The 25,188-nt window shown below is 32.7% G+C and overlaps 1 protein-coding gene across 12 annotated transcripts in view; it reads left to right on the top strand.

The window, feature by feature from the left end:
- LOC145296730 (receptor-type tyrosine-protein phosphatase T-like) overlaps positions 1-25,188 on the top strand; it is a 934,355-nt gene that overhangs the window by 733,501 nt on the left and 175,666 nt on the right. For all 12 annotated transcript variants that reach the window (XM_080142749.1, XM_080142743.1, XM_080142746.1 and 9 more), the window contains 3 exons: positions 6,862-6,949; positions 13,274-13,347; positions 22,484-22,520. In XM_080142749.1, the coding sequence (XP_079998875.1) occupies positions 6,862-6,949; positions 13,274-13,347; positions 22,484-22,520 (199 nt within the window). The remainder of the gene's footprint in view (positions 1-6,861; positions 6,950-13,273; positions 13,348-22,483; positions 22,521-25,188) is intronic.

Below are 25,188 nucleotides of genomic sequence, written 5' to 3'. Positions count from 1 at the left end.
TAGTTATATCTTCTTACTGCTCTTGGTAGAAAAAAAAGTGGTAATATATTTAAATTCCAACCCCCTATACATCGTGTTGGACAGATTGTATTAAAAAAGTGTTCCATCATATGGAATAAATACACGAAACACATTTAGAAAAAATATTCTATGTTTCTTAAAACATTTCGAATACTTTTGAAAGCCGCGTTTCTTAACTTCCCTATCGGTTACGTTGAGGGAAACAAGAATGCACTTGAGAGTTTCTAATGCGCCACACAGACATACGGACGAAATATTCTATCTATTACTGCATACCAGTGCTTTCTCTTGCAATGCCCGCGTTTGTAATTTACTCGTCTCGATTCCCAGGACGGGATTTTCCGTTGCAATCTGAAACTGGAGTAAGTGACGTTTCTGGTCATCGCATTCAATATTAATGCGATTTCTTGGGGTCGAAGACAAGTTGTATATCCGAGTCGTCACTTTTTGAATCGAATAGGACAGGTTGCCTTTATCGGAAACGGATTCTACGATAAATCAGAGTGGCACAGTAATTCGTTTCCAATAATTCAATCGAGCTTCCTTCTTTCGTCCGCTATCTTTCTCTCCGGCAAATGTCGATCATTTATAATGCGAAGGTTTAGCGTTCCAAAATTAATTTAGAAGCATTGCAATTTCCCCAAGGGCATTATTATTCCAGCAGAAATTTATAAGCTACTGCCGTTGTATATGATAATTAAATGTAATTAAATATGATTTAGTCACTCTTGTCGTATGATTGTACGAGTAGGTAGAGTTACCTTTGCAGTCAATATAAGTATATTTCGCTGTTAGACCTGTATAATGTAAAGATGTAATCATTTCTTCTACGTAGTACAGGAAATTTATTATGATTTTTTTTGTATATTACTGCACTCATGGCTTATTGCGTGTATCTTGTTTCATATATGTTTGTTCATCAGGAACCACTTTATACGATCAATCCAATATAAAGAAAAATATAATAACTTGATTTTTATATACTTTGTTTTATGTGTTATATATGTATAAATACATCACACACCCAGACATACACACACAAATACACACCCACACGCATATATATATATATATACATATATATATATATATATATATATATGAAGTAAATTATATTAATTTGGTATTTTAATTTATATACATCATCTTTGTTTGTTTATAAAGTATTGAGCACTTTTGAAAAATAGTGATTTTAGATTCTGTTTACAATATACATGAACTTAATCAAGTATATATATATATATATATATATATATATATATATATATATATATATATGCGTGTATGTGTGTGTATATTTCTACTTCTTGTGTAGACGCTTTAATCTCTTCAATTTATAGCAAACTAGAATGGGTGCCCAGCGTTGCCAGAGTGTTTGGAGGTGTATTTCTTTAAATTCGACCCCTATTATGACCTCTTAACATTTATTGTTTTGGGCTCTAATTGAGTGATTAAGTTAGATCCATGCCCAAGGAACCTATATCTAAACTTTCAAGTGTTTAGACCAAAAATTGTCGGAGGAGTTTTGTAGAGTTCTTAAAGGTAAAATCGTTGAACTTTGATCCCTTAGCAGCCAAATTCCTGGCCGACAACGAATTACACAGATTTTCCCAAATCTCAGTACCCTGTATATCAAATTTTGTGTCTGTAGACTAAAAATCGACAGAGTTATTGCGTAGGGAATGTACACACAGACACACAGGCACGTTCATTTTTATAGATATATAGATCTAAAAGTGCATATAAATCTTCCTTCAATCCAGTTTTACTCTTATGCTTGGAAACTCGCCAGGATGTGATGGTGCTTGGGGAACAACTTTACTATGAACATGTTAGTCTCATGTTAACCGCCTGCAGATTTTCAGACCAGTCAACAGATATTACAACAATAATTGGGTGGTCAAGGTGGCAGCATAACCTCATAACATTCCTGCTCTTTTTTAATGTTATTTTACTTCAGTCTAGTTCTCAGAAATCAAGTGGTCCTCTACCTCGAGCTACACTTGAACTCTCTATGAGATACATAGATATTCAAATGTTCCATTAAAGTTCTTAATTTCTCAAACGTGGAGTTAGTAAAGAAATGAACCATTTTCAAACGTGGTATTGTATCTTTCGTTTTAGTCTCTTGGTCTTACTGAATTCCGGGACTGTAATTTATCAAGTCTAGTGGGGCATGCAACTTCGTGCTATTACTTAAGGTAACGTCACTTGAAGAAGATGCACCATTTCTCGTAAAATCTACTGTGAGTTAGTCATAGTCAGATCTTATTTTGGCAGACAGTACTATGTGATTTTAAATATTTAGTTAGGATTTACTTCTAGGAAGAAGTATCCTCATGCCTGGTTTTTGTGGCCATTGTGTATTTGAACGTGGTTCAACAAACCAGTTTGAAAGAAAACATCTGCTACATATTTTGTATTTTATTTATGTTTGAAAGTTGAGAGGAACTGCAGACTCGTGCTGCTTTCAAAGAGCACGTTTCAATACTGCAGGTTTAACATGCTGTTCCTCAAACTTTCTGTACTTTAGACTGATTACTTTTCTTATATATATATATATATATATATATATATATATATATATATATATATATATATATATATATATATATAAGAAAAGTAATCAGTATAAAGTACAGAAAGTTTCAGGAAGAGCATGTTAAAGAAAATCGTCTGTTTACCAAAGGATTGATTTTTACAGGAAGTTTTAAGTGTTACTTTCTCACTGGATTTCATAACAATGCTAAACTATTTTTTATCAAATATGAGAGAAAATCGATTAGTTACGATGAGGCATATGAGATTTCGTAATTTCTCGTCAAGTAGAGTTTTAACATTTGATTAGGGTGCGGTGTAAACAATATTATTTATCTCTTCCCGATTTTAGGTGTTTATTATAGATATTTATTTATCAATGTCATTATGTTATTTCAGCAAGTTACAAAGCAGAGGAAGAAAATATTACATGAAGTTGCTTAGTAATCAGGTCTTTTTACATTCTATTTTATTTAAAAAAAATACATTTTCACCCCAAACAAAGACTATTTCCACATTGATGTAGAACGCTACTATCAGGGACATAAGCTACATGGGTACTATGTGGGGAGTTGGGCAGCATGTCTGTTTACGTTACTCTTGAACTTCTGCATGTCAGTGCAGTTGGGGAAGCAGGAATCTGGAAGGGAATTCCAAAGTCTTCCGGTTCTGGGAAAGAAATTACTGAAGTAGAAGGCTCTCTTACATCTAGCGATCTCTACTGTGAAGGGGTGGGATTTAGCTGCGTGTCGAGTTAGTCGGAGGTATTTACGTTTAGGGTACAAGTCCTTGCAGTTCGTACGAGCATTCACCGTTAAAGTACTTGCAGAACAGGCAGAGGGATGCTACATACGATACGAAAGGGGTTGAAGCTTAGATGACAGTTCAGGGCCTATCATGTTGGCGTCTCTCTTTTGAACCGTGTCGCGAAGTGAGAGATTACTAGCAGATGCAACATTCCAAATATGACAACAATACTCCATACATGGGCGAATGGTGGCCTTATAGATGTGCAGGACACTTTCGGACGTTAGTAGCTTTCTAGCACGGTAGAGAGTACCTACCGTCTTCGCAGCGGCCCTGAAAATGCTCTCAATGTAATTGTTCAAACTTATGTTTCCTGCGAACGTTAGGCCGAGAAGTTTAAAAGATGTACTTTCAGATAAAGACTCACTGGCCATTGCTATTGGTGGTAGAGAAGGTTTCTTGTAATTATTGAAGGAAACGAGTTTAGTCTTGGCAGCATTGAATGTGACAATCTATTTTTTTACCCCATTCCACTACAGTTTCTGTCATTTCTTTAGATACGGGTTAATTTATTTTCCTGTCTTGTCTGTTATAGAGCATGGTATCATCAGCATATGAACCCATCTCACAGACAATTTTGTCAGGGAGGTCATTTATGAATATTAGGAATAATAGAGGCCGAATTATAGACCTTTGAGGCATTCCCGCATTTGTTAGATGTACGACCAACGAGGACAACCTGGAGTTTTCTCTTATCTAAGAAGGAGTTAATAATTTTAAGTATTTTCCAGTGATACTGTATGATCTGATTTTCCTGAGAAGACCTTCATGCCACACCCTGTCAAATGTCTTAGATATATCTGCAGCTACCGCTCTACCCTCCCCTGATTTGTAGCGAGAATGGTATATACGTTCAGAGATTACAGTTAGGATGTCTGCTGTGGACGGACTTTCCTAAATCCATATTGTAGGTGGGTCAGAATTTTAGCATCTGTAAGGTGATGGACTAGAGCTTGATTAATTAAATATTTTGGCGAAAATGGGGCGATAATTTACTAGGTCAGTTCTTTCGCCAGAATTCGTGAAAACTGGTACCACAAAAGGAGCTTCCAGCAGACAGGAAAGCAAGATTCCTTAAGGCATTTGTTGTGTAGTTTGGAGAGAACTGGGACTACTTCTGTGGAACACTTTTTTAATAGCACAGCCGAGATGAGATCAGGTCTATATGCTTTTGAAGTATCAAGGTTTTTATGATGGCATGGACCTGTGATGGGGTGATTTTCAGATCGTTCAGTGTGGCGTCTGTCCGCGAAGGAAAGTCAGGGAGGAGGTGGTTAGTTGGGTTCAGTGTGGAGTTGGAGGCAAACCGACTGGCAAGCATGTTACCCTCCGAGGTTGCTGAGAAAAAAAAACTTCCTGGTTGTTGGATAGTGGGGGAATTGTTGATTGCCCATTATTTACTACACTTTTGTAGATTTTCCAGATGTCACGGGTTCAAATTTCTGTGCTTCGATGCATTTTTTGTGGTTTTAGTAAATTCTCATTTAGCTGTCTCTATTTCCTTCTTGCAGTTACTTCTGGCTTCTATATACTCTGTTTGTTTGAACTAGAATTATGTCGGTTAAATCTGCGGTCCGCCTGCTGCCTTTGCGCAATGGCAGCTGCACAATTAGAAGTTAACTATTAGGGAGGGTGGGATTGCTATAAAATTTCCGCGTGGCAACATGCACATCAATTGCCGTTTTGAACCATTCAGTGGTGTCAGTTGCGCACTGTGCAGCATGAAGTGAAAAGATATTTCGCCATGGGGCGCCTCTGATGAGATCCCTGATGGCTTCCCAGTCAGCCGTATCATAATATCTCGTTGTTTTGAGCAATGGCTCTTCAGTTTTTGCTCTAGAGTTTAGGGTGATGTCAACCATTATCACTGCATGCTCAGCGTTCCCGCGTGGCATGTGGGCGTTCGTAACACAATCATCGGAAACTATGGCCAGAAACAAACCTAGAAGTGATGCGTGTTGCTTTTGCTGGTCTGGGAAACGAGTTGGAAACGGAACCGTCTGTGATAGGGAATAGGATAGAGAGAAATATGTGTTATGCGAGAACTATGTGCTGTGCGTCTGTAAGTAGAAATCTAAGCCAGTTGTGGTGGACATTGAAGTGCTCTATCTATGTTGCATGTTAAGTCTAAAGCGCATAAAGGTTTGATCATCTGATTCTTGTTTTGTTTCCTAGTCAAGGGGAGAGAGTTTGGAATATAGACTCCAAGCCTGTGCATATGTCTGTCGGTGTCCTTACAACAGAGGGGGAGATATCCGGGCATGTTATGGTAGTTAGAGGGGATGGAGGAGTGTAGGTATGTCTCACTTAGTGCTAAAATGCCCGGGGTATTTGTAAGGAGAAATGCTTCAACATCATTTAAATTAGTTCTTAGTCCACGGATGTTCGTAAATGCAAGCCTCAAGGGAGGAGGCAATTTGCTTTTGTTTGGGTTGTGTCCTGGTTTAAGCGTAATTTTAGATTGCACTTTCAGTTTAGGTGAGGGGTGCTGAACAAGTGGTTATGCAGAATACCAGACATGCAACACAAGTAGACCATAAGTTGACCTTTCCTTTACTAGCATTGTGACATCAGGATAGCCGAAAATGGATGAGTACAGGGTCCCATTCCATGCGCGTCATGACACTGCAAACATACCGATATTATTTAACTGTTGATGAATCAGCCGCTCTAAACGCTATCAAAGAGTTAGGGCACAACAGTCAGGTACCCTCAACCTATCAGACGCTGGTCAACCCAATCTACTTGCACTAGCATTATGGCATTCAAGCACTCCCAAGTGTCCAGTTTAGAGGGATGCGATGTGTCGAGAGTGGGGAAAACGGCGTTCATCGCCCTAGTCAGGTAGCAAGATCGATCACTGAGTGTTTTTGTCTAATCCCTGTGATTCGACCTCTACGCCTGGCTAATTATTATACTTTTCTGTATATTTGTATATTGCTTTATTATATATTGCTTCTTATATATATATATATATATATATATATATATATATATTTATATATATATATATATATATATATATATATATTGAAATTATTATGCCCATTATTTCAAAGGATGTGTTGTAAATGCTATTGATGTCTTTAATATGTTTGGTTCGATAAAAACAGAAACATGTTGTTTGGTTGATTGTGGAGAATTATTCATTTTGGATTTCTATTCCTTTTTTTATATATAAATATATCAGCATATGCGAAGCGAAACTCTACATAATTAAATATATTAAATATCAGTTTCAATCAATAATAAAGAGCGATGCATTCAATCTTAAATGATCAGTTCATATTTCTATTGCGCCACGATAGAGAAAACATGATTTAATTGTTCGGAATATCTACATTTTTCGGATTCCTTAAAAGAACACATATCGTTCGGGAATGTCAGAAAAATAATACGTTGTATAGAAGAAATTGTTTATTAATCATATATTTTAATATTTTGTTACTTGCGTAAACGTCTATCTTATTTTTCCTAAAATTTCTTATTTTCCAGTTAATTCCAGCCGGACTTACGGCAAAATGCGACGTAGCTAAAAAATCTGAAAACAAAGTGAAAAATCGGTATGGAAACATCGTTGCTTGTAAGTATTCGTCTGTTTTATATGCGTTTTTGTTTATATATGTGAAAAATACAGTAAACATATTATTTGTAACATTTAGACAGATTCTAATACTTCGTCACATGACTCGATCTTTTCTTTTAGAAATACATTTTGTTCTATGTTGGATTTTTTTTTTGATGCAGTTGACAAAATCCGAGAAACTAGTGCTTCCAGGAGTGCAAAAAAATGGTGTTTATTTAATTAGTGGAATTATTTTTCGATGAGTGATTTGATTATTTATTCATTTATTTATACTTGTTGCTTTACGATGGTTCATCAGGTGATTAAACACGACGGGAAAGGAAGCCTGAATATCTTAACTGTATCTTCAGTAATTACTGCCTTCCATATTTGTTGTCGTATCCTTGGCCATATTTGTTGTCGTCTCTTTAGGTAGGATTAGAACCGCTATCTTTAGGGCATGCTCACCTAGAGCCGTAGATATTGAACGCCTCTATCCACTGCGCCAAGGATCCCAAGGTCGGTCAAGGGTGGATGTTTTGATCTAATGAATCCGAGATTATTTTTGTTATTATTATCTGATCTTCTATTGCCAGGTCCGTACCGAATGATATATTATTTGATTATTGAAATTCTTTGATATGACTAGTTTGTATATTTTATTTATTTATTTGCCGTCTGTTATACTTATCTTTATAGACAGTAATTACTGAGAAAACAGTTAAGAGATTCAGCATGCCTATCCTGTCACGGTTAACCACCTGACGAAGATCCAATGAATGGCCGAAACGCCGTGAAAAAAAATGTAAAGATGAGGGCAACCGTCCACAAATGAATGAATAAATATGAAGACGGTGTTTCTTCCTCTTAATACATTATTTGTGTTAACAACGGTTTATTTTACAAAGATTTAATAAAACTATCAATAATGCACATGCGATGGGATTAATTGTAATTCTAAAAGCCAGAAAGCTTCATACACACGTAATGAGTAAGAAGTGTACGGTTACCGTAATAACATTTTTCCCTTAGATTTAAACAAAAACGCTAAGATGCGAGAAAAATCAGTAATCGAGGATAATTAGCTTATGAAGTGTACAAATCTTATGACCTAAACGCTCTTTGAAAGTCAGGCCTGCAAAGCTATTGTACCGAATGTTATTTGTGATATATATAGCTATTACTGTAGTATGTTATCAAGTAATTGCCAACATATATATTCCCACGTTATTGTTCTTTGAAATTAGTTTGAGATCTTTATCAGTTGGAAAATTATTCCGATGCTTTGATGCGAGTTCATATTCTATGTATACTTCCGAGTAGTTTTCACGTGATGCATGGTCTCATTTTTTTTTTTTTAGAAAAAAAGCATATCATTATAAGAGATACTACGATTTTTACTTTCGTATATTCCAATAATTTTGCCATGATTTAGTTTAAAAATGTATTTTTTCATATATTAGTACAGAAGATGTGTTAAGAAGATAGCATTCCTTCCTCCATATTTGATTCAAACGCAAATACACTATTAAAGCTCAATAATACATATTTATTTATTATTATAATTATGTATATAAGTTAAAATTATAATTTTTATAAAGCTTTAAAAATGTTCAGTTTAAGATACACAAGATAAATAAAATAGTGTTATTCAATTTAATTTTTGCTTACTAACCGTGTTTGAATGGTTTATTAATACGTGTAATTAAACTACAGTAGCGTCCCAAACTAAGGGCCAAAATTTAAAAACCTAATATTTGTTAGAAATAACCAGCGTGAGAAACTGAAATTTTGACAACTGGTAGTCGTTCTCATTCATAAAAACATACTAAAATTTGAATCCTTTGCAAAGGATACAAAACGAATTATGACATTTATTTATTTACAAAATAGGAACGTCCGAACGTAAGGGACAAATAACAAATATTCGGTTTTAAAATGTTGTCCCTTAGTTTTGGACGCTACCGTATATTTATCACTAATATTTTGATCGTATTTCTTGTGATAATAGATAGGTAATCTATTAGCGAAATGCTGATTTAATGAGAAACCATTTTAATATCATAGATGACTAACATTTTTTATTAATGTGAAGTGATTCCTATATAAAAAAAAGATTAGATGGCACGCACATGTTGTGGCACCTGCCTGGGATCTTATTAGCGTTTAATCTTTTTGACAAGGTTGTATGGCAATAAAAAAAAAATAATCAACATAACCAAATTATACAATTCATGTTTTTGTTCAATTAAGCATCACTCCCATTTTATTCTAAAAAATATTAATACTTAAGAAATTTGATTATCGTCTCCTTACCTACATAATATTGACGATATCCACCACACCTCAGACGCAGTATTTTACTCCAACCAATTACTGAACTTTTCAACACGCCTCTCTTTATGAACACACTTGTCGTTCAGGTAATGTTATATTTTCCCCCGATCCCCAAATCAACAGTTTAGGTCATTTCAAAATGTTTTGACCAGTTGACTGATATTTTTGCTTGTCGTGTACAATTCTATGGGACCTACCATTCGAGGCTTCACCTTTCTTTGTTTGAGAAAGGATAGTTTGTTGCAAACTGCCTGAACTACCCCAACCAGAGAATGTTGGCGACGCTGCGCAGTATTTTTCAGATCAGTATACTCATTCTTTTATACACTGGCTCTTCAACTCAACGTTCCGACACTTGTGTCACATCTTCTCGCAGTAATAGAAAGATAAATACCTTCGGACAGCGTTGATTATACTATCGTGAAAGTTTTACTCTTATAAAATGGATTATATTTGTAATAACGAGTACAAAGTTGATGAATTGTGTACATTACCGAAAAATGTTTTCACATATAATATTGACATCATAATACAAATTCTAGACTTAAGTTCTTTACGAGTGAGTTTTTCCTATTTATTTTTAGAGTACATATTTAATGGTACACACATACAATGCAGGTAAAATAAAATAATTGAGATGGATATATTACTTTGGTTTATGTCATTGAATGTTTTTATTTAAATATATTCGTGAATTTTGCAAAATATTTTGCAAATCTTTAGCACAATCATCCTTTAATATATATATATATATGTGTGTGTGTGTGTGTGTGTGTGTGTGTGTGTGAAATACTTGAGATCTGATAGGACTCATGCGTTTTCCCTATAGTAAATCTATAATCTATATAATCTGCGCGATTTTTAAGGAGCAGTCATTGGTTGTGTGTAGTGGCATTGCTACGTGAAAGTACCGACATCAATATTGCTATTAGGACTGGTGCTACTTTGGAGTTTTCTACAGATAGATTAGTAATCCCTAAGTATTTATCCATAGATGTATTGTTTTTATTTTCCTAATTATGAAAAAAGTGATGTTCCACGGCGAAGCGATAATAAATCGATCACAGCATATTTTTAGAGTACATATTTTGGGCATACATTATTTTCATCGGTTTTCACGTGAAGCTTTGTGTAAGGTTGAGTAGTCAATAGGTTTGGGATGAGCTGGGGGATAATAGGAATGGTGGAAATATCTATTCCGACATTATTACTGAAAAGATCTAAACCGGGCGCGTCCAAAGCAGTGTAATTCGGTACTTATTACAAATTATTTTTGACAGATAGAGAGTTTCTATCAGTCCATGTTTGAGTAAAACTGAACGTAATCGTTTAAAGATGTACCTCACTACTCCTCGATGCGACCACATAAATGGTCTCACCATTTCATTCACATCATTATAATATCTAAGACAGATTACAATGCCTTATTTGTCGCCTATTAAGACACGCTTTCCTCTCGCCAATAGCCATACACCATGAAATATCTATTGCGTCGCATATGTGGCGATCATAATGTTACTTGTGAGTTGAATTATAATTCAATCTGGCTATCCAACCGCAAATATGACCATAAATGTAAACAAGAAGTTCATATTTTTTCTAATAATATAGGTAAACTTCTGCATGGAACACAGTATAGCAGTAGTGTTTACCAGTAGATAACATAGCTTACAATACTGTTTAAATAATGTGCTTTTCCATGAAAATACTATCAAGAAAATACGCGACACTTTTGTAATGTTTTATACGTTAAACCAAAAGAAAACACAGTGAATTGCATTTAAATGGAAAAATATACAGGAAAATATGAATTCTTAATAGAAATAGATCAGTATGAAACTTTACAAATAACGCAATGTAGTTATTGTGAGACATGCATATCCGAGGAAAACATTTTAAAGATCATAATCACTTAATTAGTGTTTAACTATTTTTCTTAATATCGTTTCGTTTTCTCACCCAAGCTGTCTTAAAACCTGCCTATTAGTGTATTATTGAAACGAGACTAATTTGTTGATTACCGGCATTTACATTTTCAAGTGGATTATGCAAATGTTTTATTGAGAGTATAGTAAAAACTTAATGAACGCAAAGGAAGAAATATATTAATAATGTTGTTGTGTTAAAATAAGTTTATAAGCATTATATTGAAATACGAGAGAATTGATAATTATCTCAATTAAATATACACAATAAATATATAATTATTTGGAATAACATATACGTTTATATGTTAGTATATCTAATTCCTTTTGAAGAATGTATGTAAGTTTGAACAGTAACAATTGATTATACGATGTTTTGAGACGTCTTCTTTACATTTGTATTATTTGCCTATGAATTATCATTTTGTTAATATTTGTTCTTATATTCGCACGTTTTGGCTGTGCTAATCTTCAACTTTTTTTGTAATTCTGTCTTGCAGAGTACATTTTAGCATAGATAGTAGAAATTGTCTTAACTGTTTTTTTTTGTTTTTTTTTGTATTTTCTTAGTTTGTATCTTTTTCATTATTTAGGAGATTTATTTATAACATGTAGTTAAATACCTTAAAATAAGTTCATTATTATGGTCATGCTCGAATAAAGCAAACGAAGAATTAATAGAATCTTACTATGGTGTGAATGGATTTGCTTTTTCAACTCTCGGAACTTTATTCTTTCTAAGTCATTGTTAGTTCGAGGCAATTTTTATTACACACGTCTATGCAGTATTTTGAATATAATATTACATTCTGATCATTTTAAAATTTATAAATACTAAGGAGTAAAATATTGAATAAACTTTTATGTCTGGATTGAGCATAAAGTGTGTATTACATAAAGAATGTAGATAATCGGAAGACGTCAATCCCTAATTTGAAAATAATGTGTTATTTTTTCTTTACATCTATTTCTGTATTTTTGGCATATTTAGAGATTTTTTCTGAACATATGCATGACCAAAATCACAAAGCCCAGATGCGTCAAATATTATCAAATGTCTCCTATATCGAGCTTTGTAAACGCATTTAATATTTAGAAACATGGAACAACCTTTTAAATAGGACTGTTAACTCAATCTAAGGTCGTATTCATTGTGAGGAAATCAGACAGTTGACATATGTAGAACATCATTTGTTACCTACGTAGATTTAGACATAAAAACCTAACAAAACAACACATCCACCCCCATATATATATATATATATATATATATATATATATATATATTTATATATATATATATATATATATAAATATATATATATATATAAACAAACACACGTATATATATATATATGCACACATATGTATGTACACACATATATATATATACACACACACACGCACACACACATAAATACATTATATATATATATATATATATATATATATATATATATATATATATATATATATATATATATATATATATATGTATGTATTTTTAATTAGCTCCTAAGATTAAGTCAGCTAATTTTGCTGGATTTCATTTAATGGAGAGGTTGAGTAATGTCAAGCTGTATGTTTACTCTAAGAACTGATCTTTGTGAAACAAATTATCCTTATCACGTAGTTTGTCCGTTAATATTTTCACTTTAAAATTTGTTTATAATATATACTCTTTATTTGCATAAGATTATTCTGATAATCAGGATTGAGATGATCGATTGGCAAGTTAAATATATATTCAAGTTAAATATATATTCGTTTTCCTCAATTTTTATAAAACAACAGTTATAGTGCTTGCTACATCTGTTAAGTTTGACACAATAGAATTGAAGAAATTCGAGGGCCTAAACTGTTGAAACCTTGCTGTAGGAAGAAAAAACACAATTAAAAATGCATGTATATAAAATTCAATTATTAATATAAAAATATTAATGGATATAATTGTTTGCACTGTTTCTGTCAGTGCAGAGTAGTGTTTGTTCTTCGTGTATTATTTTCTTGGTGTGTTATAAGAAACCAAACGCATAACTCTATTTTATTATCAACACTATGTCGCCAATATTACTTTCAGACGATCACACTCGAGTCAAATTAGAAGCTGATGATGACCCTCATGATGACTACATAAATGCCAACTACATTGACGTAAGTAGATTTCCATTCTGTTTATTCCTATATCACATCGACTTTTGGAGTCAGGGGAAATTCCGCATCAAATCTAAACGATGCGATTGGTGAACGTTTTCATTTAATGTCTTTTAATAATTCACTTATATCTGTTAATTAAATACTGATATGAAATGCACTTGCTGCTATTCCCTTTAGGAATTCTATCAAAGAGATATGTAGAGAAGAAATGGGAGATAATCAAATGAGAGAATTGTGTGTATGAATTGTGCGAAGAATTCTAGCACTTCCACCTTGAATGATAATGAAGTGGTTACGAAAGAAATCGTGGAAACATCGCGAAATACAGTGTCAGTAATTGAAAAGGCAATACTTATATTAACATAAAATAGTAGCAAGATGAGAAATTACGATAACTTTTTTAAAGCTAGTATTTATGCTAAATCAATTATATTCATTATAAAACTGATAACTAGTTTTGTAATAAAGCTTTTCTTTGAATAATGAATAAATATAATACTTTAAGTGATTTCTAGTTTGGCTCATATTAAAAACCGAGAAATAACATCAACTTATTATTGAAACATAAAGTTAGTTTATAGTAAAGTAGTTTACATATTGCAAAGAATGTATATGCTACTATTGTTTACGAATTGTCATAAAAGTATGATTCCAAACATACAAAAGCCAAGTTAGTGTTGATTTAACCAAATGTTTTTTTTTACTATTAAATTTTGAATGAAAAGCATGCATTAAAGATACTAGAATAATATATATTTAAATCTATCTATCAATATATCTATAAAAGTGGACGTGTCTGTGTGTGTATGTGTGTCTGTCTGTGTACAATTCCCTACGCAATAACTCTATCAATTTTCAGTCTGCAGACTGGAAATTTTCTATACAGGGTACTAAGAATTGGGGAAATCTTTGTAATCCATTTCCGGTCAGAAATGTAGCTATTAAGGGGTCAAAGTTCAACGAGTTGACCATTGAGAACTCTACTAAACTCGTCCGACAATTTTGGGTATAAACACTTGAAATTTTAGATATAGCTTCCTTTGGGCATGGATTTAACTTAATAACTTGAGTTGACCCCAAAACAATCAATTTTAAGGGGTCATAATAGAGGCCAAAGTACAAAAAAATTGACCGCTTTTTTGTTTGCTGAACATACACCTCCAAATACCCGGGAAACGCCGGGCACCCATGCTAGTATATATATATATAAACGTGAAAGTGTCCGTGTGTGTGTCTGTGTATGTATCTGTGTACATTTCCCTACGCAATAACTTTATCAATTTTTAGCCTACAGACTCGAACTTTGATATACTGGGTACTGAGATTTAGAAACATCGATGTGATCGATTTTCGGCCAGAAATTTGGCGATTAAGAGGTCAAAGTTCAACAATTTGACCTTTGAGAACTCTACCGAACTCCTTCGACAATTTTGGGTCTAAACACTTGAAATTTCAGATATAGTTTCCTTGGACATGGATCTAATTAAATAACTTAGTTTGAGCCCAAAACAATAAAGGTTTATGGGTCATAATAGGGGTCAAATTTTAAAAGAATGACTGTTTTTTTTGTTTTCTTTTACTCAACATCATACACCTCCAAACACTCGGTTAACGCCGGGCTGGAATGCTAATATATATATATATATATATATATATATATATATATATATATATATATATATATATATATATATATATATATATATATACATGATTGCCTTTCTCTTCGATTTCGACATATGATCTTCTACCTCAACAACTAAAATGATCGGAAATCAACACAGATGATTTCTTCATGACTATAGGTTTTTATAGAACCAACCACACGATTGGTATTACTGCTATTACTTTGTCGATGCAGATTACTGTCACAGAACAGGGTATAAAGAAGTACGTAGATTTTTGCATCAGAGTTTCTTTCTCCTAGATGCATGACTGGAGGCATATCTCTCCCAGTGAATTAATACGTTCCCAGGTACTAACCTGGAAGTTTCGACGAGTCGGCGCGGTACATACACATTGTGATTGTGATATATATATATATATATATATATATATATATATATATATATATATATATATATATATAATCTTGACTGTCGTACGGGCAGTCGAATTTTGATCCTGGCTAGTTGCCTGTCAAGCCGCAATGATGAGCTGTGATACAGCGAAACACTACTGTATGCGGATGACTATAATTCTCCTCATCTTGAGTTGAGCATATTGAGAAGAGATACACGAATTACATTAACGTATGAAGCGATGCTCTTTGTGTAAACAAATTGAGCTTAGGTATTTCGGAAGATGTCAAAAAATCGTTAATTCACTACTCGCGCACCAGCTGTCGGTTAGAGTAATGGTTAGAATCTTTGAGTGTCGTCTGAGCAGTCGAATTTCGATCCTGGTTTGAGCTGGTTGCCTATATAGCTGCACTTATGAGCTGTGATACAGCGAAACAGTAGTGTATGTGTATATATATACATATATATATATATATATATATATATATATATATATATATATATGCATGACTAAATAAACAAATTCAAGTGTTGTATCTAAGGAAAACTACTAAGAACTCTCTAACTAGAAAAAAATATATAAATAAAAACTAATATAACGTAAAAACAGGACTTGATGAATAGTAAAAAAAGAACAATTTGATAAACACACTTTAAAGAAAATGAAAATAAAAATAGAACAATAATAATAATAATAAATAAAATACGAAAATACTTATTACAAGTTAAAATAAATTCAGCAGGATCATAGTCTTCGCAACTGAGGAGGGACGACAACATGTGTGTTGGTTACATTAACCGTGTATGTTGTCGACAATTGTTGTATGTTGTCGACAATTGCGTTTTTATAAGTATTTTTAATGAAGAGTACGTGCTTAAATATGCAGCAATAAAATAATTCTGCAGACTTTTTTATTGCAATCGAAAACACTGTAATGGATACCTTTTGAAAAGTAATGAATAGCCAACTGTTAAAACTTAATATTAGTCAATTGGAAAATTATTTTAGTATATATATATATATATATATATATATATATATATATATATATATATATATATATATATATATACTTAATTTACTCACATAAAATTAACGAAAGTATAAATTCATGCGTAAACTTTAAGTATTTACTTCAAAAGTGCTCAATACGTAGGTAGAGCTAGTACGTAAGTTATAAAAAATATATGGCGATTAAGCCACATTGAATATTCCGCGTTTCAGCCACCCTAGAGTAGATGAAACGCGGAATATTCAGTGTAGCTTAATCGCCATATATATTTTATAACTATATATATATATATATATATATATATATATATATATATATATATATATATATATATATATATATATATATATATATTTATATATGGGGTGTGTGTGTGTGTGTGTGTGTTAGCTTCTTCATAGTATTCATGTTTTCGGAAATGCATTCAGTAATGTTTCCCACTTTCTTGGCTTTCGCGTAACATTTGTAGATATTTGAAAAAAAAAACATTTTACCTGCTTTGTGTGGACAATTATTAATATATACATGTTTACAGCATGCATATGATGAAGATAAAAAATGATTGAATAATATATACATATATAGAAAGAGAGAGAGAAAAATATATATAGAGAGAAAGAGAATGAGAAATAGGGAAGAAGGGAGAGAGAGAGGTTGGTTTTGAATTTGGTGTTTGTTCATTTCGCTTCACCTTCGTCAATAGCAAATGTAAATGATAAAAACTATTACACAAGAAATAGAGATAGAGATTCAGATTTATCTTCGTATTTTTTGTTATTTTTCTTTTTTTTTTTTTTTGCTCTCTTATTTTATTTTTCTAAAACATTCCTCGTTCTTCTTACATCGACCCCTGACTTTAATGCAGTAAACTATAATAAATACATTCTGATTATTAACACTGTTGAATATGTATGAGTTTTATGTGTGCCGGGTGTAATTGATAGCGGCGAATTATGCAATATGTTCGCGTTATTACAATAATACATAAATTAATACGCAAATATATTCAAATCATACTCTGCATTTAAATATATGCTAATTACATATGTTCTACAGAAAGACAATATATTACAGAATAGTGCTTTTCGAATATACGTTTTATCATCGTTTCTATTATTTTATTTGTTGAATATATATGAAGAGAGCTGCACGCCACTCATCGGCCACCGAGTGGTGTGAGTGTCGCCAGACAAAAATGACGGACTGCTCCCTTAAAATACTTTTTAGAAAAATAAATAAAAATAGTCAGATTTGGCATAAAAAAAGAAAGTGTAAATTTATTTGCCATTTTTTATGTTGTTTACAGTGTCCATCAGTCGGGTAGAGTGAAATGAAGAAATTCTTCTTGACTGGGTAAATGCTTTTTTTGTGTTAAAATTTGGAGAGAAAAAGTGAACACTTACATTTTTTTATGTAAAAAATAAAACAGTTTTTTTAAGGAAGAATTAACAATACAAAAGTCCCTCGCTTATTTAAGCGGAGAGATAGAAAAGGGTAAAGATAAAAAGTCCATCATGGTAACTAGTCCATCTCCACGCGGAGGAATTAATTGTCGAGCGTGCTCGTGTATAACGTCCACGCAGACGGAGACGATGATGATGATGTTACAGCAAGCTGCATTCTGGTCGACTGATTCATTTGGGCGCAAAATGCCCTTTTTAAAATCCAGACCGACTCCAAAACGTGATAGTTTCTGCTGATATTCTGGCTTTTGGAAAATCGTTAAAAAAGATAATCTTTTTAATTTTCTCATTGGTTGGTCGTGTCACATGATGGTGCTGTCAACTACGTCCGCCAAAAATATGTTATTTTTACTTTTGTTGTTTTGAGAAAAGTGTGTGGGCGTATTTGAAATTGTGCCGTTGCTGGACGAACTTATTTTTGCAAAATGCGCGGGGAAAATTGAAATGAATAACGGTTCGTTATTTTTGCGCGCGAGCGTGTGTGTATACAGCAACTGTACCCGCCATTTAAACGTTGCTTGTACAGTCACTTAATAGTTGTAGCGAGTCGCTACATATCCACGATTATATTATTAGCAAGTGTACAGAGTAAAGTCACCGGAAATTTCTACAATAGTCTTACAAAAATTTGAATTTTATAAATTAATATTTTTCTTTTGATTAGCGATTAGTTTTTATCCTTAAGATATGTAACATGCAGATATATTATGGATAATGTTCTCTAAAAGTTATTTTCTATCGCATTAAATTAGTATCATTATTCAGCTTTTTTAAACTATTATTAAAGAATATATTAACTTATTTAACTTTAACTACGAGAGCAGTATACATAGATAATTAACTAATTATAAACAAATTTAAACAACTGGCATCGTTATTATTTTCCTTTTCAATGAAAGCAAGATCAATTTATTTCAGATTGATCATCGAACTATGCAACACATTTTAATATGATGGTGAGAAATATTAAAACGATGGTAAAATGTATAAAAAAAGGAAAACCCCAAACGAACAGTACTTTTTTTTTACGTTATTAATATACATGTTGTATCCGTTTTATCCCGTTACTATGAACCACATTTTTATATTCCGGTGGAAACGTTAAAACCACTTGTAAAAAGAGAAAAACTTTGATTATAGCAATCTTTAGACGAATGAAAATGTGCATGAGATTATGCATATTCACACATATAGAGATGATGATGCACAAGGTTGGATAAGGTTTTAAAAATCAAGCGTAATAAAAGAAGTATATTCTGGCCTACAAAATGACTTAATCTTTCATAGTTAAGGCCATTAGCAATGACCTATTACATTCTTAATGAAATGCCAAAGACTGAGTGTGCAGTTGTATTGCGCAGGGTCATAGTTGATTCTGAGAGTTGAAAATCGTCGATTAAATTGGGGTATTTCTCGATAGAAAGCATATTTTGAACAGTGTAACCAAAATATAACCGTTATTTAAAATTTTAAAAATCTAAGTGACAGCCCAGCGTAACCTCGGTAAAACAGAATTTGTCATTACTGAAATCTCTATACAACGTTACAAACATATATTTTCTTTGGTAACCAAACTTCTTGTTACGGTAAAATTGATAGAAACATCGGATTATTGATATGCGGTATCTTGCATTTTTTTATATAACTGCTCCATAACCGTGTCTATGTGCGCCTTGCTTTAACGTGTGTGTGGGTGTGTTCTTATATAGACTCTATGTGATCGTCTCTTCAACCTCATCCGCGAACATCTGGCCCAGTTCATTACATGCAAGTTTTATATACAGTTTATGCATATTTATACAGGCGTGTGTGTATACACACGTCGAAGGACACATAAGTTGTGTATCTACTTGATGTAGTTCTTAACTGCGCGCGCGTGTGTGTATGTGTGTGTGTGTGTGGGCGTGTTTGTGTACGTGTGCATATACATGTGTTAAGAGTTCACCATACCTTTTTTGCTACCTCTTATCTTTTGGGCTGCGATTCTTTCCATCACTGGTCGATGATTTGTAAAGAGCATTCAACACGAAAACATGACGTCGATTTTCTGGCAAAGATCTCTTTATTTCGTCTACGAGAGAACCCTGGCATCCCTTGCATCGTTGGCTTAAACTTCCTTGCTTTTTCGTCGACGTATTTTTTCTCTGACCCTTCTGGTCTCGAAACTAACTCAAGTCCGACTGTCGACCAAGCTTCGACTCCAGTCGTCTGTCTATTCCAAAATCCTCATGTGTGTTTCTAGTTATACTAGGGTATATATCTGGGTGTGGTAACCACCGTTAACTGGCCTGCACCTAAAACGTGTCGATCACTTTATAGCACGCAACTGCACGCACTGTCATTGGAAGTCATTGTGCTTGACGTGTCAACGGCAACCACTTGACTTTTCTGAACCTAACCGACGCAAATGAGTTTGGTTCCAATGAGTACAACGTCAACCGCGTTACTGACAAACAACATTATTAAGCAGAAAATAACAGTTAGAGGAAAAAGATAAGAGTCACTTGCCTGCGAAAGGAAAACAATAAAAGATACACGGATACATAAAAAGAGCTTGATAGCTGATATACGTGCACTGAGTGTGTTCTCACTCGGTGACCACAGTTTTTCTTTGCATGAACTGTTGTATTTTTTTTTACCACGGTGTTACGTGATATCGTTACTTTCAGTTTTACCGAGGTTACGCTGGGCTGTCACTTAGATTTTTTTAAATTTAAATAGCAGTTATATTTTTGTTACACTATTCAGAATGTGATTCTGTACACCACTGGTGAAATAGACGAATATATATGACTAGACTCATAAAATCAGCGTAGAAACATATAAAAAAGCTATGTACAATGGAATTGAACACACTTAGAAAAGTGCTTTTTTAATCAACCATGTGAGACTAAACATTCGACCCATAACGTATTTAAAGTTGTTCTCTTCTCAGGGATGTTTTTACAGATAAAGTAATTTGAAATAACATATCTCTCTTATCCATTAAATTAAACCACTTACATACAATTACGAGTAAAAATGATTACAGTTAAAAAAAAGTAACGGTAACAAAAAATCTCTTAAATCTTCAATAAAACAATAATATGCTACGTTAAAAAATAAACTATGATAATATTGTAATGATAATTGTTATCAGTTGTGCTATGGGTAATGTGACAGCGTGAATACAAGGAAAACGCATTTTTCCGCGTTGCGTCCATGCGTTCGTACAATAGAAACTACCAGTGTTGTATACAACTAAATGATAATTTCTGTGAAATCTTTTTGAAAAATTGTTGTATTTGTAGTTCATGACGTGAAAATTCCTTACGTTTATTTTGTTAAAACTTCAAAGTTTATTAATATCTGCCCAGAATTGATTAAAATTGTATCTCTTCAGTTATTCCTCCGTTTTCTTATAGATTTGGTCTCAGGATACTCCAGCAGTTTAAGCAGACAGACGAAATATGGCGAAAATATTCAGCCAATGAAAAATCGATTGATTATAAAACGTTACAAACGCGTTGTGTGTGTTAATCAATGAAAATCTCAGTAGAAGGGAATCGTTTAATCGCACAAACAATTTAATTACTTAAATAAATTAATAGATGGCAAAAAGAATCTAGAGAGCTTGGGTAATATCTTACATTCAAATCCTTATAAAATACAATTAAAGATGGTCCTCAAACAGTTCTGAAACTTCCGAATATATGGGGCCTACCGATAGGACGGATTTCCTGGTGGCAGCACTAAACTGTAAGGTTGGCCTCCTTACTCTTCCCATAATAAATTATTTCTGCTGAGAATAACATTAGTATTGGACTGCTGGAAAGCCTACAAAACATTTTGATCAGAACGATTTCAACACCTTACTGAAAAGCATAATCTTAATTTCGTTGGCTCTACGTACTACGAAAAATGTGGAGAGGATAACCTATTTTGTCCGCCATTGGTTGCACTTAATTTACTGTAAACACTCAATTTGAAATAAACTAACCAGTAATCTTTACAGAAAAAAGGATCCCTGAACAGAGAGAATCTTCTCTCAAATAAAAATTACATTAAAAATATATGTTTAGAAAAATACAACAAAATAGCAAAAGATGTTCTCAAAAACATTTCTTACAAGGAAAATATTGCTACTTTACAAAAATACTTTTTTTTTCTGAAAAAAATTAAACTATTATTTATTCATGAAACATACTGTAGGTTTACTTTATATATTTATTTCAGTTATTTTCATTGTAATTGTCATATGATAATTGCTCTTTTTCATGCATTTCATAATTTGATAAGCGCTCGACATATTCTGCAATTTCCGAATTATGCCGAGACGATATCACGGAAACATGGGTCAGTAAATACATACGTACCCTTTAAATAATTAGATTGGTTATATTTTATATATTACATCGAATATTTGAATAATTTCATAATAAATTTAGTGAAAGACGACAACCACGTGCAAATGGCAAAATAAAAACTGATTAAAATTAAATGATTTGCGTACATTTACATTTACATTATTATAAATCAAAAATAAGCAAACCGTTCTCGTATTCGATGTGGATATTTCTTAAAAGAGTAATTTTCCAAAGATAATCGGCTCTTAATTTCACAAATGATGATACATTTTATTCAATTTATCTTGCAGGGTTACGAAAAAACAAAAGCTTACATAGCCTCTCAAGGTAAGTACTTATTTTAATCTATTTACTTTTGATATATGTATGTTTTTTTTTTAAATCTGTATTTGCTTTGTTTATGGAAATAATTAATATTTGTCTTCCCATGACATGTTTGCAAGTGCTTAATTTCTTAGAGTGATATGAATTCGAACTTAGTTTAACTTTATTGTTCTGCGGCCTCTTTACCAGACGCTGATTAAATCGCCATAAATCATAGTTTGTATTATGCTTAGGTACATATGTATTTTTATAATAAATTTAGCTATTGTAATATTATAGTTTGTTTTGATAGCTTAGTCATCTGTTATTTCATTGCAATTAGGTTGGTGCAAAAATAATATTGTTTCGCCTCAATTAATTTCATATATTGATGATATCTGTTATAGTATATTGTGTATTATTATTATTATTATTATTATTATTATTATTATTAGTAGTAGTATTTAATAGTTTTTATATTATTAACATTATTAAAATTCATTAATAAGAATGTTACTAGTAAAACAATAAAACGTTAACGTTTTCTAATATTTTCCACTCACAATTGGCTAGCTAGTGTGTGTACTTTTCTGAAATTCTCCGCTATTTTAACGCAAACGCTTCAAGCATTTTCACCCTCTCTGCCTAATTTGCATGCTCAACCAACTGTAAAAGTATCGAATTATTGGAAAGGTTCTAACGCCTGGGAAATGTGGCATGTGTTCAAGGAAACGACCCAGCCTTTTTAGTGTGGTGAAGTGTGTAGTTGTGGACCTCCGGCTCACTGGAGTAGCTGATACAATTAGACATTTTCCCAGCATAACCTGCGCTTTTGAAAAGATTGAATCCAACCAGCGAGCATTTATATTCGAGTGGCTTCATATGCACATCCTCGTACACTTTGATGATTAGATATCTCCGTGCTGAAGCAAATCATATACCATGCCCATAGTACCGTTAAGTTGAAATATATATAAGTATTTCGTGCATTCTAATTAACAAATACCGAAAGTAAACGCAGGGAATATTCGAATGTTATTTCTTGACATTTCTAAGAGAGGATTCAATTTATAATTTACTCAACTCGGTGTGCAATATTCGATTGCATTCTTAGGAAGTTCAAATATATTTAACTAGCCTCGACCCCTGTCGTTGTCTGGGTGTTTGGAGGTGTGTGCTGAGAAAAATAAAATGGTAGTAGGCAGGAAGGCTCGAACCCGTACGGCGAAGGAGGAAAACAGCGTGATAAAAAATGTGACGTTTTACCGTTGCGTCTATCGACAAACCAGAAGTGGCAGAGGTTTAAATTAAAGCTAGTCAATCGATAAAAGGCGATGACTTTCGAAAATATCGGCGAAAAAAGTGCCCCCCTCTTTGTAGAGAAATGTCCAGTAGAGGGTGAGGGAATTAATGTTTTTAGCCAATGTTTCGATACTTTTCGTCCGAAGGGTCGAGCTTTAAAACGATACCGATATCATGAAAATCCCTTGTCGAAAATTTTAGACGACATATAAACATTATATATATATATATATATATATATATATATATATATATATATATATATATAAACAGACAGGTATGATTTATATTATAGATAACTCCAGTCTTAATAAGCAGAGTATAACAAAACAAACATACAAAAATATACTCAACATTATATTACATGAAATTATCATTGTGTTACAATTTTAACATTACTGCAATTTCTCTCTCTCTCCTTTCACGCTCGTCTATGGTTGATCGGTTTTTCAGATCTGAATGTCTGTGTATATCTTTATACTAATTTTCTTAATATTAATTCATCTTTGATTAAGAAAGTTGTTTAAATAAAAAAACTCATCAATAAGGAACTCGCTCTGGGTATAGTCTTTCACCGAAATATATATGTATCTTTCTTAAATTTCTTTAATGTGTATAGTTTACACTCAGAAATATGCTTCAATCAAATTTTATCTCATGATAAAATCACATATCCAGACATCAGCTTCAAAATTAACCGTATCCTCTTATATGCAATAGCACCGATGTTTTTTTTTTGCCTAATGTAGGCGATTCGATCTATAGAAGCAACTAGACTAATAAAACAGACATGGGCGTCGCATATAATATTCACATTGTCATTGTATTTACTGGGTTAATGTTATCACTTTATTCCTTCTTTATAGAAACGCAAATAAATATTATACGTATACTGATAATATTTCACAATCAAATCTCCTAGTAATTCGTCATTCATTTCTTCTTAATGTAACTTATTATAGTTTCTTTAATTAAACATTGGCGGTTTTTTCCACAAGTATTCTCTGGCCAAATATATTTACGGGTTATATTTTCAATAATAAAAAAATATAACATTACAAAATCACAATTCCGATTCCAACACCGCATCTAGCCTATACCAATAGAAACTCGGTCTCGAATTTTTTTTTTACATGAACCCATGCCAATAAGAGAAGCGAACAAAAATATTATGACAATGCAAACAAAACCATATGTCGAACGATATATATGAGAAACAGTCAAGTTCAGAGACGTAGAGATAAAGGAATAAGAAAATAGTTTGAATTTTTTTTCGGTGAAGAAACTTGTTTTTGTTAAAACTTTTTGCTGATTCTGGTTTTGTAATTTCATTTCATTCCAGAGTAGCAGGAAACATAAAAATGCGTGACATACATTTTTGAAAATTCGT

This window comes from Euprymna scolopes, chromosome 17 (genome assembly GCF_053919585.1).
Source record: "Euprymna scolopes isolate OS-2025 chromosome 17, ASM5391958v1, whole genome shotgun sequence".
Lineage (NCBI taxonomy): Eukaryota > Metazoa > Mollusca > Cephalopoda > Sepiida > Sepiolidae > Euprymna > Euprymna scolopes.
The sequence above is the reverse complement of the archived record's forward strand: the minus strand, read 5'-3'. Positions and strand labels throughout refer to the sequence as shown.